This window comes from Xenopus laevis, chromosome 9_10L (genome assembly GCF_017654675.1).
Source record: "Xenopus laevis strain J_2021 chromosome 9_10L, Xenopus_laevis_v10.1, whole genome shotgun sequence".
Taxonomy (NCBI): domain Eukaryota; kingdom Metazoa; phylum Chordata; class Amphibia; order Anura; family Pipidae; genus Xenopus; species Xenopus laevis.
Window position 1 is genome coordinate 63600335 of NC_054387.1, and position 15543 is coordinate 63615877.

General features: G+C 40.8%; 1 protein-coding gene across 2 annotated transcripts; it reads right to left on the reverse strand.

The window, feature by feature from the left end:
- Positions 1-1760: 1760 nt before the first annotated feature.
- Positions 1761-11629, reverse strand: mcm6.2.L (minichromosome maintenance complex component 6 L homeolog). Of its 2 annotated transcripts, none has more exons than XM_018234132.2 (17): positions 11434-11629; positions 8382-8528; positions 8145-8255; positions 7625-7874; positions 7174-7339; positions 6480-6625; positions 6173-6323; positions 5943-6084; positions 5663-5804; positions 5459-5566; positions 5213-5368; positions 4433-4561; positions 4190-4351; positions 2769-2901; positions 2529-2687; positions 2293-2432; positions 1761-2165 (listed from the first exon to the last, which is right to left on the reverse strand). In XM_018234132.2, the coding sequence occupies exons 1-17, from the start codon at positions 11541-11543 to the stop codon at positions 2049-2051; spliced, it is 2469 nt and encodes an 822-aa protein (XP_018089621.1). In that variant the 5' UTR covers positions 11544-11629; the 3' UTR covers positions 1761-2048.
- Between the last annotated feature and the right edge of the window lie 3914 nt (positions 11630-15543).

Genomic DNA, 15543 nt, shown 5'->3' on the forward strand with positions numbered 1-15543 from the left:
CAACGGTGGTAATACTTTAGTTTGGTAAAGGCCAATGATTGGTTCATAAAGGATGATCATGTAACCTGCCCAGTACAGATATGGCAGATTTTTGCCTTCAAACTGGTTGAATTTTAAAATCTGACATGGGGCTAGACATTTTTTGTTTCCCAGCTGCCCCAGTCATGTGACTTGTGCCTGCACTTTAGGATGGAATTACTTTCTCGCAGGCTGCTATTTCTCCTACTTAATGTAACTGAATCAGTCTCAGTGGGACTTGGCTTTTACTATTAAGTGCTGTTCTAAAGCTGGCCATAGATGCAAAGATTTTACCTCAGTATCGGATGAACGATCGTACGTCCTCATCTCCCGACCTGCCACTAACCATTCAGACCAAATAAAGTAGTAAAAGAACAGATCAGCCGATGTTCTTACCCACAGCAATCGTACGAAAGTTTATGTGCGACCAAGCTGGTGACAGTCTCCCACTGAAAATGGTCCGATCAGCAATACATCCAGAGATATGATCGGCAGCCGACAAAAAATTTTTAACCTGTCCGATCGACTGAACGACCGATCGACATGGCAAGATAAATGTCGGGACACTCCACACACGATCTGAAAATCATACGAATATAAGGATACGTACAATCGAATCTGTGCGTTTATGGCCAGCTTTAGATCTTCCAGGGAGCTGTTATCTTGTGTTAGGGAGCTGCTATCTCGTTAGCTTCCCATTGTTCTGTTGTTAGGCTGCTGGGGGGGTGGGTGATATCACTCCAACTTGCAGTACAGCAGAAAAAAAGTGATTGAAGTTTATCAGAGCACAAGTCACATGACTGGGGGCAGCTGGGTAATTGACAATATGTCTAGCACCATGTCAGATTTCAAAATTGAATAACAAAATCTGTTTGCTCTTTTGAAAAACAGATTTCAGTCCAGATTTCTGCTGGAGCAGTACTATTAACTGATGTGTTTTGAAAAAAAAAAAAACACGTTTTCCCATGACAGTATCCCTTTAAGGGATTTGAAGTCTTCCTTCTTAGGCCTATGACATGTGGGGGCATATTCTTTATCTGAATTTTTCAGCCAGTGGAGATGCACCTGAATGTGCCAGTGCAGCTGGTCATGTAGTTGCATGGATTCTACTATAACACTCCCCATATGATTCTCATAACTCAGGGCTGTGGAATATGCCCAGGCCTAAGGGTGGTGGCACACAGGGAGATTAGTCAACCAGCAACAAATCTTCTCTACTGCAGGCGACTAATCTCCCCAAATGCCCTCCCGTCGGCAAGAATGTGAATCGCCTGGCAGGATGGCATACATTTCGCTTCAGAATTCCGAAGTCGGCTGAAGTTTCCTCGTAAGGCAACTTTGGAAAACAAAGAGATACGTATGCCATCCTGCCAGCGATTCGCATTCTTGCAGACAGGAAAGCATTTGGGGAGATTAGTCGCCCGCAGTAGCTGGGCGACTAATCTCCCCGTCTGCCACTACCCTAAGAATCAAGACTACTGCAGCGGAGATCCAGCACTGGAGAACTCAAAAGAAAGGTCGGTTGTGTGTTATTCTTTTGTACGTTATGAAACGATGCATGTCCTGTCTCTTCGTTTACAACCCTCGTAAAAGCATCACGTGTCGGTGTCCAGACCCAATGTCTCTTTAACCTCTAATACAATGGAAGAAAACTGCCTTCTGCTATTACATTTGAGGTTATTGTGGTTAAAGATTAACTCAAGGCTTCACCATTGCACAATTAGTCACAACTTAACAGTATCTACAAATAAAACTTTAATAAGAACTCGAACGCTTAGCAGTAGATATAAAAGTCTCTAAAATGTCTTTACGGAACAGGGTAAAATGTGATGCTTCTAAAAGAATAAAAATGAAAGGCACAACAATTCCTCTGTAGAACCAGGTCAGAACTTTCATAAAAACGCCAAACTGGATGTCGGATATATTCTTGGGTAAAAAGCCTCTAAATGCGAATCTTTCATACTGTACATTTCCAGACAGGTAAAGCGCAAGTCTTGCAGAATGAAGTCTGTGAGGCACAAAGCAGCCTATTAATCTTCCAGTATGTAATTGGGGTTCACCACAAGGTAAGGATCCTCCTCTTTTGCTACAACCTCATCCCCTGTGCCTTTTAATTCAGTCTGTGTGAGTTCAATCAAAATTTGGTCCTAAGAAAAAAAAAAAAAAAGAACACAAAATCTTAATAAAATTAGACCAAAATAAAGAGTGCACGTAACCTGTACCCATCAGGTTAAATCTCGGTAAAGCTTACTGTCATATCATAAGAATACTTACATAGTGTACAAGTCTGTGAATAACTTTATCAATGATTTGCTTCCTATTAATAAGCTCCTCTTCTGAGTCAATTTCCGACTCAATCTCCTTTAGATACCAATTCATGAGTTCACTCCTTCTCTGTGAAGTTTCATCTTCATCTATAAGAAAGAAAACTCTTCAGCATTCTTCAAAGCAACAAAAACACGCTGTGCCAATGATACCAGGCCAGCATTAAGTAAAGTGTGGGCACTCACCTTCCATCTTCCTCAGCTGCTGGACCAGCAAGTTAGAGATCCGCTTGTATTCAGCAAAATTTAGACGCAAGGACGGCTTTGCGGCAGCAGCATTTGACTCCTGAGAATGCCCATTAATTCCATTCACATGGCCATTGACACCATTGGGAACTTCAGCATCTACTGCATTCAAAAAATGGGATTTTCAATTCATTTTAAGGCAACCCAATTTTAAAAAATAAAAATCTGCAGGTAGTTTACCATTCGTCCCCTCCTGAGTTTCATCCTCTGGCTCATGTTCATCGTCTTGATCCAGGTTGACATCCGGAGTTTCCACCCTGATGATGGATTTGTTCAATAACCGGAATGCTTCCTTTACATGTTTTGGCTGCACCTGTTGCAGAAAAATAATGGAAACACATCAGGATTTGTTTCTTCTACTCATATAATTGGTAAATCCAAAACTGTAATAGCAGCAGTAACTGAGATCCGATCGTGGAAAGGAAAGCAAATTGTTAGGCTCCTATAGTGACAAATAAATGACTTCCTACAATGAACTGGTGCCCGTCTTCTTTAAAAATCCTTTAAGTACAGGGTAATTTTGTGCATGTGCAATACAGAACTTTAGTTATGAGTTTGGTCCTGCAGGCCCTGTCCCATACACTGGTCTATATTGCCATTCATCCTCATCATCAAATAGACTACCAAACTGTCTAGTTTGTGCCCAGGGTGTAACATTTATCTGAACAAGCTGCACACTCCCCACAGCTTCTTTTAGTTGTGTAAGAAATAAAACATGTTTTCCGATGACAGGATCCCTTTATTGTTTAAATGTACTGGGATATCTCCTAGCTGTGTTTTGAAGGTAGAAGAATGATGGTTTCTCGTCACATTTCACTTCAAATCTATGCACTTAAAATAGCCCTATTTTCAAAACGCATCAGTTAATAGTGCTACTCCAGCAGAATTCTGCACTGAAATCCATTTCTCAAAAGAGCAAACAGATTTTTTTATATTCAATTTTGAAATCTGACATGGGGCTAGACATTTTGTCAATTTCCCAGCTGCCCCTGGTCATGTGACTTGTGCCTGCACTTTAGGAGAGAAATGCTTTCTGGCAGGCTGCTGTTTTTCCTTCTCAATGTAACTGAATATGTCTCAGTGAAACATGGGTTTTTACTATTGAGTGTTGTTCTTAGATCTACCAGGCAGCTGTTATCTTGTGTTAGGGAACTGTTATCTGGTTACCTTCCCATTGTTCTTTTGTTTGGCTTCTGGGGGGGGGAAAAGAGAGGGGTGATATCACTCCAACTTGCAGTACAGCAGTAAAGAGTGATTGAAGTTTATCAGAGCACAAGTCTCATGACTTGGGGCAGCTGGGTAATTGACACTATGTCTAGCCCCATGTCAGATTTCAAAATTGAATATAAAAAAATCAGTTTGCTTTTTTGAGAAATGGATTTCAGTGCAGAATTCTGCTGAAACAACACTATTAACTGATTAGTTTTGAAAAAAAAAAAGTTTTTCCCATGACAGTATCCCTTAAATAGCATAATAGCTAGCTAGATATGACTACTTGTTTAGTTTATATTTTAGTACATAGTTGAAGGGCATTGATAGTATAGCTATTGTAACAAACGTCTTTGTTAAAACAGTGGCGATTATAACATGGAGGTGCTAACCTCATCACTGCAGTGCATCCTTGCCATGCCTTCTGACAATCTGATCATGCTTTCCAGCTGCCGTACAGTTATCCTCCAAGCAGATTTAGTGACCCCCGAGCCATCACGCTGCCTTAGTCGCTTGTACTGCTCCACTATGAAGTCCGCTGACTCCTTAGAGATCTGTGAGCATTAAAAACATCGTCAGGCAACTATAGAACATAAAAAAAAACTCCAAAGGTTTGAAACCTTTTCCAAAATTACCTTAGGTTTGAACTGCCTGGCAAAGAGAAGGTATCTCCTGACTTCATCCACAGTATAAACTCTATCAATAGATTCCTCAATCCTGGAATGGAGGTCCACAATACGTCGGGCAATGGCGTAATCTGTCACCTGAAAATCATTGCAAATTCCAGGTTAACGCACCAGACACATTTTAGCACTCCTGTTACTGAAACCCAACACCTAGGTTTCGTTTTGCTTTTCATTCATTGGAGCTTTAGAAGTCACTGAATATCCCAGCACCTGACAAATTTGTTCCACAGGACATGGACTGACTGTGTGAAAAGGTTTTGTGTATACTATTGCATATAGTTAGTAACACTGATAGGTTGGGCAACTTCTACATAAAATTAATGAAACAGGCACAGAAATTAAACCCATGCCTAACACATTTTTACTTGGGGAATTAGATTTTCTAGTCAATAAGCTCTGGACAGCAATATCTTTATTTAAACTGCCTTCATTGTGACACAGCAGACACAGAACTGTTTCAGGTTAAAACATCTTTCATCAGGTTCATGTTTAGTAATGTAAATACTTTCCCTAATACTGCCACCTTGTGGTCACCAACATATCTGGATATGACACCGGGCAAGAAAAAACAATATCAAGGAGCAACAAATCAAAGAGTGAAATAGAGATCTTCCTCAGTTTTGCATTAACTAGTCCCTTAGTAAAGTTAAATGAATGTGCCAGTGGTAGAGCACACATACTGTACAGGGTAATTGCTTTAAACCAGCATCTTCCCAAAGATAAATTTACCTCATTGCACTCATCCACAAGAATGAAGAAGAGATCAAATCTGGACATGATGGGGGCAGACAAGTTTACATTCTGCTTAAGTGACTTTGCTCTATCATATCGGCCCCCTACAGGGTTTGCTGCAGCAAGAATGGAAGTCCGAGCATTTAGTGTAGCCTGGGAATTAGAAACAAAAAAGTCTCAACATTATGAAGAACAGATATATAAGCCATGAAGCAACAATTTTTCAGAGGAAACAGTCATTACCTTAACACCAGCTTTGGTGATTGAAATAGTTTGCTGTTCCATTGCCTCATGAATAGCTACTTGGTCCTTTGTATCCATCTTGTCAAACTCATCAATGCAACAAACTCCCTATAGAACAAACACAAGGAAGTAAGCCTGATTTCAGAACCATACACACAGGCTTTAAGTGAACCATTGCAGCAGGAACTAACTCAGTAAACTCACATTGTCAGCAAGCATCAGTGCTCCAGCTTCAATCACAAACTCATGCGATTCTTCATCTTTCACAACGGCTGCTGTCAGACCGGCAGCAGTGGAGGCTTTTCCACTAGTGTAAACCGCACGGGGACTGAACTCCTCAACGTGCCTAAAACAACAACTACCATTAGTGTCATTAAAGAAAGAGAAAAAAGGGTGTCCTAGTGGCCTTTCCAATAGTTTAGTGTCATCAAATATATCCAAAACTACAGACAGACAAAGAATTACGATTACATACATTACTCACTTAAGGAACTGGCTCTTGGCAGTACTTGGATCTCCAACAACACAAACATTAATGTCTCCACGTAAAGATGTTCCCTCCATAGTTGACTTAGGGACACCCCCAAACAGCATCAGTAAGATGCCTCTCTTTACTTCATCGTTACCTGAATAGGCAACGGAGCATTCAATTAGAATAAGCTTCCAAAATAGTCACATGGGATTAAAAGATCCTGGTATAACAGAAGAACTCACCGTGCACAGTTGGGAAGAGGCTGGTGCATAGGTTATGGTACAGGTTTTTGTCTTGACTCATTTCAAACACCTTCTCCCACTCCTTCACAGACATCTGGTTTTTGATGCTCTCTGCAGTCATATCCTCCTCATGCAATTCCTTCCCACCAAACTGTGAAAGGAGAGAAAGTCATTCCTGGGCTAAAATCCCTATGGTTATTAATGATAAACTTTACAGAATATAGTTGATATTAGCCATTGTTCCTAGGCATCGTGTGTGCCAAAAAATAAAATACTTAAAAAAATGGTATAAAAACCAGCTACGTACTCTTGGGTTGGTTGGACAGACATAGCATGCAAGGAAGACCAGCTTATAGGAGAGATCTCGAACTCCAAGGGCTCGGAGACCTTGGACACCTTCAGCCTCATACCCTTCTCTTCCACCCACCCTAGAGCTGGTCTCTGCACGAACACCTGTGAGGAAGATTGGTACCATCACTACACTTGCACATGGGTATCAGAAGAATTAGAGAAATAAAGCCACAAAGTCACGTGCTGCAACTTTTTATTATATCATGCACTTTAAAGAGATGCTGGTGCTTGTTCAAATATTGAAGTTTTCATCCAAAGGATCGGATAAAGTGGGGATGTTACCTTGGTAATAAATGTTTTAACAGTTGAGCTGCAGATTGATGACAACTCTGCACAGACAGCAAACCAACTTCCACTGTGGCTCAAGCAGTTGGTGTTTAAAAATGCATTTATTTCCAGGAGTCATTTTTTAAAGGGGTGGTTCACCTTTGAGTTAACGTTTAATATATTTTAGAATGGCCAATTCAAAGCAACTTTTCAGATGGTCTTCATTATTTATTTTGTATAGTTTTTTTTAAAATTATTTACATTCTTCTTCTGACTCTTTCCAGCCTTCAAATAGGGTCACTGACCCCATCTAAAAAACTAGCGCTATACTGCCTGATAAAAAGGCAGAACATCAGCAGTAAATCATATTTAGTGCCAAGTACCTGGGGTTGAGAGCTGAGAAATATCAGGCACAACTATCAGAGATCCAGTGAAGTCGCACCTATCCCCGGCCTGACATGATTCCACTGCTTCCGCTCGCAGGATCACTTCAACGCTTCGTGGAATGCTGCCTCTTGGGAGCTCTGCCTGCGTTTCCTGAATTCGAACCTGCGGAGAGAAATATAGGATTCATACATAGTGCAAGAGGATTTACAGCTGGAAAAGTGCTCCAGTACTTCTAGGGTTTCAACTCTTCAGAGACTCAAAGCCCTTATTTCTACTCTTGGGTGTAGAAGTGCAACAAAACCATTAAAATATATATTTTAAGAAATAAAAGTAAAAACGTAACCATCAGTTTTAGCTTCTATATCGCAGTTAACATGAGCCCCTTAAAAGACATCACTCTGGTAATACAATGGCTGCAGGAAACAACTTGTTAAAAAGATTTATTACCTTTTGGAAATCAACAAATCTTGACTTGTTTGTATCCAACATGAACCTCCTTCTGTTGGCGCACACTGGGTTCCTGCAAATGCTTGGCTGGGTGTATTTAAACTGCTGCTCTACATCCCTCACCAAGGTCTGGCAATCCAAGCAAAGAAAGGTCCCACTGACCAGTTCCGGGTGGACTGGGTGAGTCCGAACCACCTGAGCGCTGATCCGCAACAGAGATCCAATGCGAGGAGTGGTCAGCTCTCTAATTCTAGAACACAGTAATTAAAAAAATAGAAAACTTTAATCATGTCAGCAAACTAAATATTTGATTGTAAGCTCTTTTGGGCAAGGCCCTCTTAAGCTTTTGTATTAGTTCAATGTATACACCAAGTTATTATGCAGCACTATGGAATATATTGGTGCTATATTATATATATATATATAGCCAACTAGAGGTCTCCTATTACTTTAGCAGCATAACAATCCCTCCCTCCTTATACAAACTAAAGTTTATCCTTAAATAAAATTGGACTCTTACTTATGTCTGGTGGGAAGATCCTGGAAGGCGACATAGAATTCTTTGTTCTGTGGAATGTTGCCATGATCTCGAGCAAAAGCTCTCACTGCTCGACAGAGGTACGGATACACCCTAAAGAGAAGGAAAACGCAATTATTATTTTTATTACCAGTACAAGGGATGGACACCCAACAGGTGGAACACAGACTTTTGGGATGTCTGCTAGGTTCATGCATGAGGGAGAACTACTGAACTCACCTGTAGAATTCCTCTTGGATGGTAGTTGCGAGCTGCTGATTAAACTGTTCCAAATCAACAAAGCTGACAAGCAGTGTATTTCTCTCTGGCCTGATCAGTTCCTCAGCATCACTCTGGTACTTCAACTCCCCATCGCTACCCTGAAATCTATAGGCAAGCATAACTCTTAGAAAGGTACAGATCCAGGAAACAATTTTTAATACGTTTTTAGGATTTCTTTATTTGATCGAAGAGCACTGAAAACAGTCATTTGTATATATTCTGTAATTGGGGGTAACTAGTTCTTAAAGGTGAACACAAAAGTTTTGGTATCATTGAGCAGTTACAGACAGTATGGGATATATTCAGGTATGGGTCCTGTTATCCAGAATGCTCAGGACCAGGAGTTTTCCAGATAAGGTATCTTTCCATAAATTAGATCTCCATGCCTTAAGTCTACTAAAGAATTAAACATTAAATAAACCCAACATGATTGTTTGCCTCTAATAAGGATTAATTATATCTTAGTTTGGATCAAGTACAACATACTGTTTTATTATTACAGAGGAAAGGGAAATGTTTTTTATAAACTTGAATTATTTGATTAAAATGCAGTCTATTCTGTATAAAGGGTTTCCTGATAAAAGATCCCATACCTGTAGTCTGTATCTGATGCAGAAGTCCAACGACATTCTCCACCAAGCAGTGAAAAAGAAGCAACATACTCTCTGCACCTCACATGCCTTTGTAGTAATGTGGGCAAAGCAAACCAAGCATAAATTTCCTTTAATTACTTTACGTGAAGGGGTGGTTCACCTTTAAAGTAACTTTTAGTATGTTATATAATGGCTAATTCCAAGCAACTTTTCAATCGGTTTTCATTATTTTTTTTTTATAGTTTAATAATTATTTGCCTTTTTCTTTTGACTCTTATAAAAAGCAAAAGCTCTGTAAGGCTACAAATGTATTGTTATAGCTATATTTGTATTGCTCATCTTTCTTATCTAACCTCTCCTATCCAGTCTCTTATTCAAATCAATGCATGGTTGCTAGGGTAATTTGCACTAGTTACCAGATAACAAAGTGCAAATTGAAGAGCTGCTAAGAACCAAAATAACTGAAAACCTTAAATAATAAAAAACAATTGCAAATTAAATATCACTCTCTACATCATATTAAAAGTTATATCAAAGGTGAACAACCCCTGATCACAACTTGCTATAAACTACTGTCATTGATAACTAGGGCTGCCATCTGGCTGGTAAAAATTGATGGTTAATCCCAATCATATTAATAGGGGAAAAAAAAAGATAAATATATAGGAAGGCCGGTATTTTTTTTCCAGAAACAGTGGCAACCCTATTGCTAACAAGTAACGATACTGACCCCAACTACAGGAATGGCATATTAGATGCACTGAGCATTTTGGGGGTGCTATAATTTATTGTATTAGGGATAATGCCTTAATAAAATCACCGCAAGGTTTACAGGAGTGTGATGAAGGTGTCAGCCCTTTTAAAAGATGAACCCTATTTGAGCAGCCATGGAGATATGCCAGATCCATCAGTCAGGTTGTAGGACTAGCAATAATAGTTCTGGGAGGTTTTGTTTACATACATAACTATGGTTGATGGGCAACCTTAGATTTTGCAAAAATAGCTAGGGGGAGACCTGGAACGGGTATTATGGTACAGCACTAAAAACCTCTTACACTTTCCTGCTACGGGCTAAATGTGAGCATCTGTGTCTTGGAAAATACTGTCCAGTCCTCATGTGTACTGGCAGCTTACAGACGGCTCTGACTGACTGTAGACATGGTTTTTACACAACCAAAACTTGCCTCCAAGCCATGAATTCAAAAATAAGCACATCCAAGGGGTCGGATAGTAACACGCTGCTCACCAGCCATTAGGTGGGGGATCATTGAACTTAATGCCCCTAAACACTGCTTTTTGCCATAGATTATATAGTGAATAAAGTACCCCCTTTTGTAAAATAAGGATATAAGTTACCGAGAAGTTTCATGACCATATAAATACACAAGGCCAAAGGCCATGACCTGTCTTTAAATAACTGAGGTAACTTCTAATATTCTCATATTTTGCAACTGGGGATACTTTATTATAATACACAAATTTCAGTGAGTCATGTTACAGAAATGACATCAGAACTCACCATTTATAACTGATGACATCAGAACTCACCATTTATAAGGATATCATTTACAAGATATTCATAGCTTTGTGTATTATATTGGTATTCGAGCATTTGGCTTTTTTTTAATTATTTATACCCTTAACAAATAAGCAAAGTCAGCACGCACACACACACACACACACACACCAACAAGAGGCCGAAGATGAAAGAACTCTATGAGCTGAATGCTTGATGTACAAGCTAGGACTAATGGATAAAAATCAGGTTTATTGGAATGCATAGGACAAATAAGTAAATGATAGATGCCTCAAGGCCAGTAGAAATAAAGCAGACAGGAAGAAATCCTTTATTAGTAGGAGAAGCAGAATATATTGTATATAGAGAATTGAGAATCAGCATGTTATACAGCCTCAATACACAGCCTACAGACAGACCTACTCCCAGCACAATCACTTGCATTTAATAACTAAACAAAACCTCGAGCTACAAATATGGGGAGGTCAGATAACTCGGGGATAAACAGGATGTGCCTCGCTGGTAAGGCCCGTCAGATTGGAGGCCCGGATGTGACGTCCATTGTATGGCTACATTCCTTTGTATAACACTGGGCCGCACAGACTGCTGGGAAAATATAAATTTAATGAAGCCAATAAGGGGCACAACATGGAAAGCAATTGCAGACATCTAGGGCCTGTACTATTTGCCATACAGTATAGTAGCTGGAGCATGCAGGACATGTTAAAGTGTCTATATGGTTATACAGGTCTCAGCATTTTACACAAACCCCTCCCCCCCACGGTGCTGGGCTCCCCTATTCTTAAACTGTCCCCAGAAGCAGCCGGCGTACTTGGTTTTACACCAACTCTAGTGCCGGAAGTCAGAACGGTACCTCCACCAACCCACTCCCCGCACTCACTCCTCCAGAAAGTCCTGGAACAACTTCTGACACTTCTCAGCCACTTCATCCTTGACTAGTTGTGTTCCGGCTGCCGCGGCGGCGCTCTGGGAAGGATCTACCAGGTCCATGCTGCTCAGACTGATAAAGAACACCGCGACCAGCTCACTAACAAGACCGGATTACCCCCGCGAAATGAGATCACGTGTCCCTGTTTCGCGCCAGTTCTCAACCAATGGCATAGCGGTGGACGGCATTTTCGCGCCACACTATTACCAATTGGAACGTGTCCTGTAAAAGAGGGGCGTGAACATAATGCTTCGCTGAAGTGTAGGACAGCGAAACCTCCGTAAACAGCAGCACCCAGTGGCGAGAATGTTATCAGTTATAAGTAGCGCTGCAGAACCACGTGTAAGTAAAGAGACAAGTTCTACAGGAGGTGGAGCCTCATCTGTGGAACCAAAGCCTTCTTTTGTTATATACACTTCTTTATGTGCATGTAACAAAGGGCATGCAGCTTAATGATTGCCAAGTGCCAATTAGCCATGCAGGGTTTAAAGGAGTGGTTCACCTTAAAGTCAACTTTTTGGTATGTTATAAAATGGCTAATTCTAAGCACCGTTTCATTTGGTCTTCATTATTTATTTCTTATCGTTTTTTTTGCCACTTCTTCTCTTTCCAGCTTTCAAACAGGGTCAGTGACTCCATCTAAAAACAAAAGCTCTGTAAGGCTACAAATGTATCATTATTGCTACTTTTTATTACTCATCTTTCTATTCATATTCCAGTCTCTTATTCAAATCAATGCATGGTTGCCAGGCCTGGACTGGGAGGCCCTGCCATTCCAAGTACCAGAGGCCCAAACAGCCCCCTACCAGCCCAGCCAGCCTACTCTATGGTAACTTTCTATGGAACAATACAGCAGCCCCTCTGGCATTTGCCAGAACCCACAGATTGCCAGTCCGGGCCTGATGGTAGCTAGGGTAATTTGGACCCTAGCAAAATAACCATACGAATTGTATTGCTGGGGGCTTTGTAAAGTTGTGATACCAATTTACTAGGTAAAGGTTCCCAAAGAACAAGTTGAACCAGGGGAGTAACATACTGGGCTTGGAAAGTGTAATGCAGCTGAATGTATTGCATAGGGTGTTCCTTGCCCTGAGTTCTAAACTGCGTGAAGGTAGGAAAAGGTGGGGTAGATGGAAATTTTTCCAAAGTTGTATAAATGGGGAGCAAAGTGTATAGGGTCAACCTAGCACTTTACAAGCCACAGACCATGCTTTATATGGGGTTTTTAATAGTTACTGGGCAGATATAATAATTTGCTGGTTTCCAGTAGGGCACGTTTTTCAAGCTTCCCATGACCCCAGTCTAAGAGCTAATAGGTTAATTTTGGGGTCAGCCTCATCATCATGGAACCAGCTATGTATGAAGTAAACCTGGCGTGCTACAAAGTAATAATAAACTATTGACTATTGCAATTATGAATTACTGCATAGGGGTGACTAGCTCAGCAATATACATTATTGCTGTTCAAGTGTTAGAGCTGCTGCCCAATCCATTAATGTAAAATCTGCCTGGCATGTGGTGATTGACTGCCAGAAAACCTCGCTAAACACTGCCATCAACAAAAAGCAAATGTAGCAGGAAACAGATACCAACTCCACCAACAGGCACATTAGCAACATAGAGAGCTGCTAACAGTTTCTGAAGCACAATATTTACTTAAAAGTGATACTGTCATGAAAAAACTACTGTTCAAAATATGAATCTACAAAGTTACATATAGGTCATGTTGATCGGTTTTCGATGAAAGGTCTTTTGTGTTACTTTATGTTCCTAAACCTGACTGTTTTGCCAAGCTGACTGTCAGTTAGGATTTCTAACACTAACTTGCTACTGAAGCACAAATATGGCAGCCCCCTTATATAGGAACATTGGGTATCAGATAGGTAATGTAAAAGCATCAGGCAGTACATTTATAGCAAAATTATAAAGTGCCACTGCTACTATAGGCACCATCTCTCCCTACTATCCCACAGCCCCTTCCCTGAGACTATTATCCCCACTGCTACTATACCTCTATCCCACAGTCCCTTTCCAGAGACTATTATCCCACTGCTACTATAGGCACCATCTTTCCCTACTATACCTGCTATCCCATAGTCCCTTCCCAGGGACTATTATCCCACTGCTACTATAGGCACCACCCAGACGCAGAGTAAAAAGCAACCCTGGTATAAAAATCAAAGCAGCCCCACATACAGGTATGGGATATGTTATCCGGAAACCCATTATGCAGAAAGATCTGAATTACAGAAAGGTTGTCTCCCATAGACTCCATTATAATCAAATAATCCAAATTTTTCAAAATGATTTCCTATTTCTCTGTAATAATAAAACAGAACCTTGTACTTCCAAACTAAGATATAATTAATCCTTATTGGAAGCAAAACTAGCCTATTGGACTTATTTAATGTTTACCTGATTTTCTAGTAGACTTAAAGTATGAAAAACCAAATTACGGAAAGATCTGTTTGTATCCGAAAAACCCCAGGTCCCAAGCATTCTGGATAAAAGGTCCCATACATGTATAAATCTGCATGGACCAGCCCCTCCACAAGTTAAAAAGAAAACATTGGTGGTCAGGGCCCCCCAATAAAATGAAGAAAAAAAACCCATTGGTGGTCAGGGCCCCACCTCTGCTTGTTCCACCCCTATGTGTCTGCCACTGAAGGGCTCAAAGCTGAAAGAGCCCGATCTGAATGCCCCCATTGGGCTGCTTGCTACTTTTCTGTTATTGCTGGTTCTGAAACTGTAGCAGAGATAATTCTACAACAATATCTAACAAATCTAACTTCTTATGAGCTAAGGGTGACATGACCATTAAGTAAAAGCAGGGTTTAACCCAAAATGATGAAAACCTTTGGCCCATGCTGACTTCCTGTGTGTCCACTGCTAGCCGACATACTGCACTTACACAGTTCTGCATTCTTGCAAATGTCCCTATATTATTTAGGTTTGAACAATTCCTTGTATTTTCTGAGGTGTTGTGCTATCCTGACCATTCCACCTCCCAGTGACTTCACTGGACAACCAGATCACATCTCCTCACCTTTCCCTAAGGACCCATACTGAACAGGTGTAAAACCAGTGTCTTAGAGAAGTGACTTTCCTAACAGCACAACACACAGATGGTATGCATAAGAGATGAGACTTTCATTACATAGAACTGCTGCAAACACAAAATAATCAGCACTAGGCACCACAAAAAATTGGATTGAGCTGTTGAATCACCTACCTGGTCCAAAATTTATATCATTTCCTGCGAGGGCCTCCACAAATTGTAGAGGGACAATCTCACTCCACAAACGGAAAGCCAAGGCAAGCGTTGCCCTTTGTTGTTGTTTGGTCAGCTGCATGCTGTAACCTTCTCCAAGTAGCCTTCACTTCAGCATGTTTCGGCTCCCATTTGGTGGCTCCACTTCCTCTACTCACTTACCCCTAAATCGACCAGCCCACCTGGCCCGATGGCCAGTCCGGGCCTGGCACCATCACTCCCTACTATCTCACAGCCCCTTCCCAGAGACTATTATCCCCACTGCTACTATAGGACCATCTCTCCATACCATACCTACGCTGGGGCCCTTGAAGGTCCATTGGTCGAGGAACACATCAATACACCAATGTAGTCCATATCAAACATGCTTTTCAAATCTGCCCTATGAACATAATGCTGATTTTTGGCCAAATACTGATCTGGCAGGACTAATAGGCTGCCAACTGGAGGAAAGGAGTCGACAGCTTTATAGGCCCATGTATGACCTATAAAACAACAATAAAAACAAAGGAAGCTAATATTTTAATAAAATTTGGAAGAGTGTGGGTTAATCAAGAGTCCTGAGATGCTGATAGTTTGATTGGACGTTTCTGCCGAGTTGGAGAGACCAGGAACCTGCACCGGTGTCCTGGAGATAGTGGTGAGCTCCACCATCACAGACTAGACCATGTATAGCCACCTGGATTCTATTATACAAGAGCAATAAAATGTTGATCCTGGTGGAAGCTCTTGCTCAATCACACTTCAAAGAGTTCAAAACAATGTTTAAATCATGATCCCATCTAAATGGT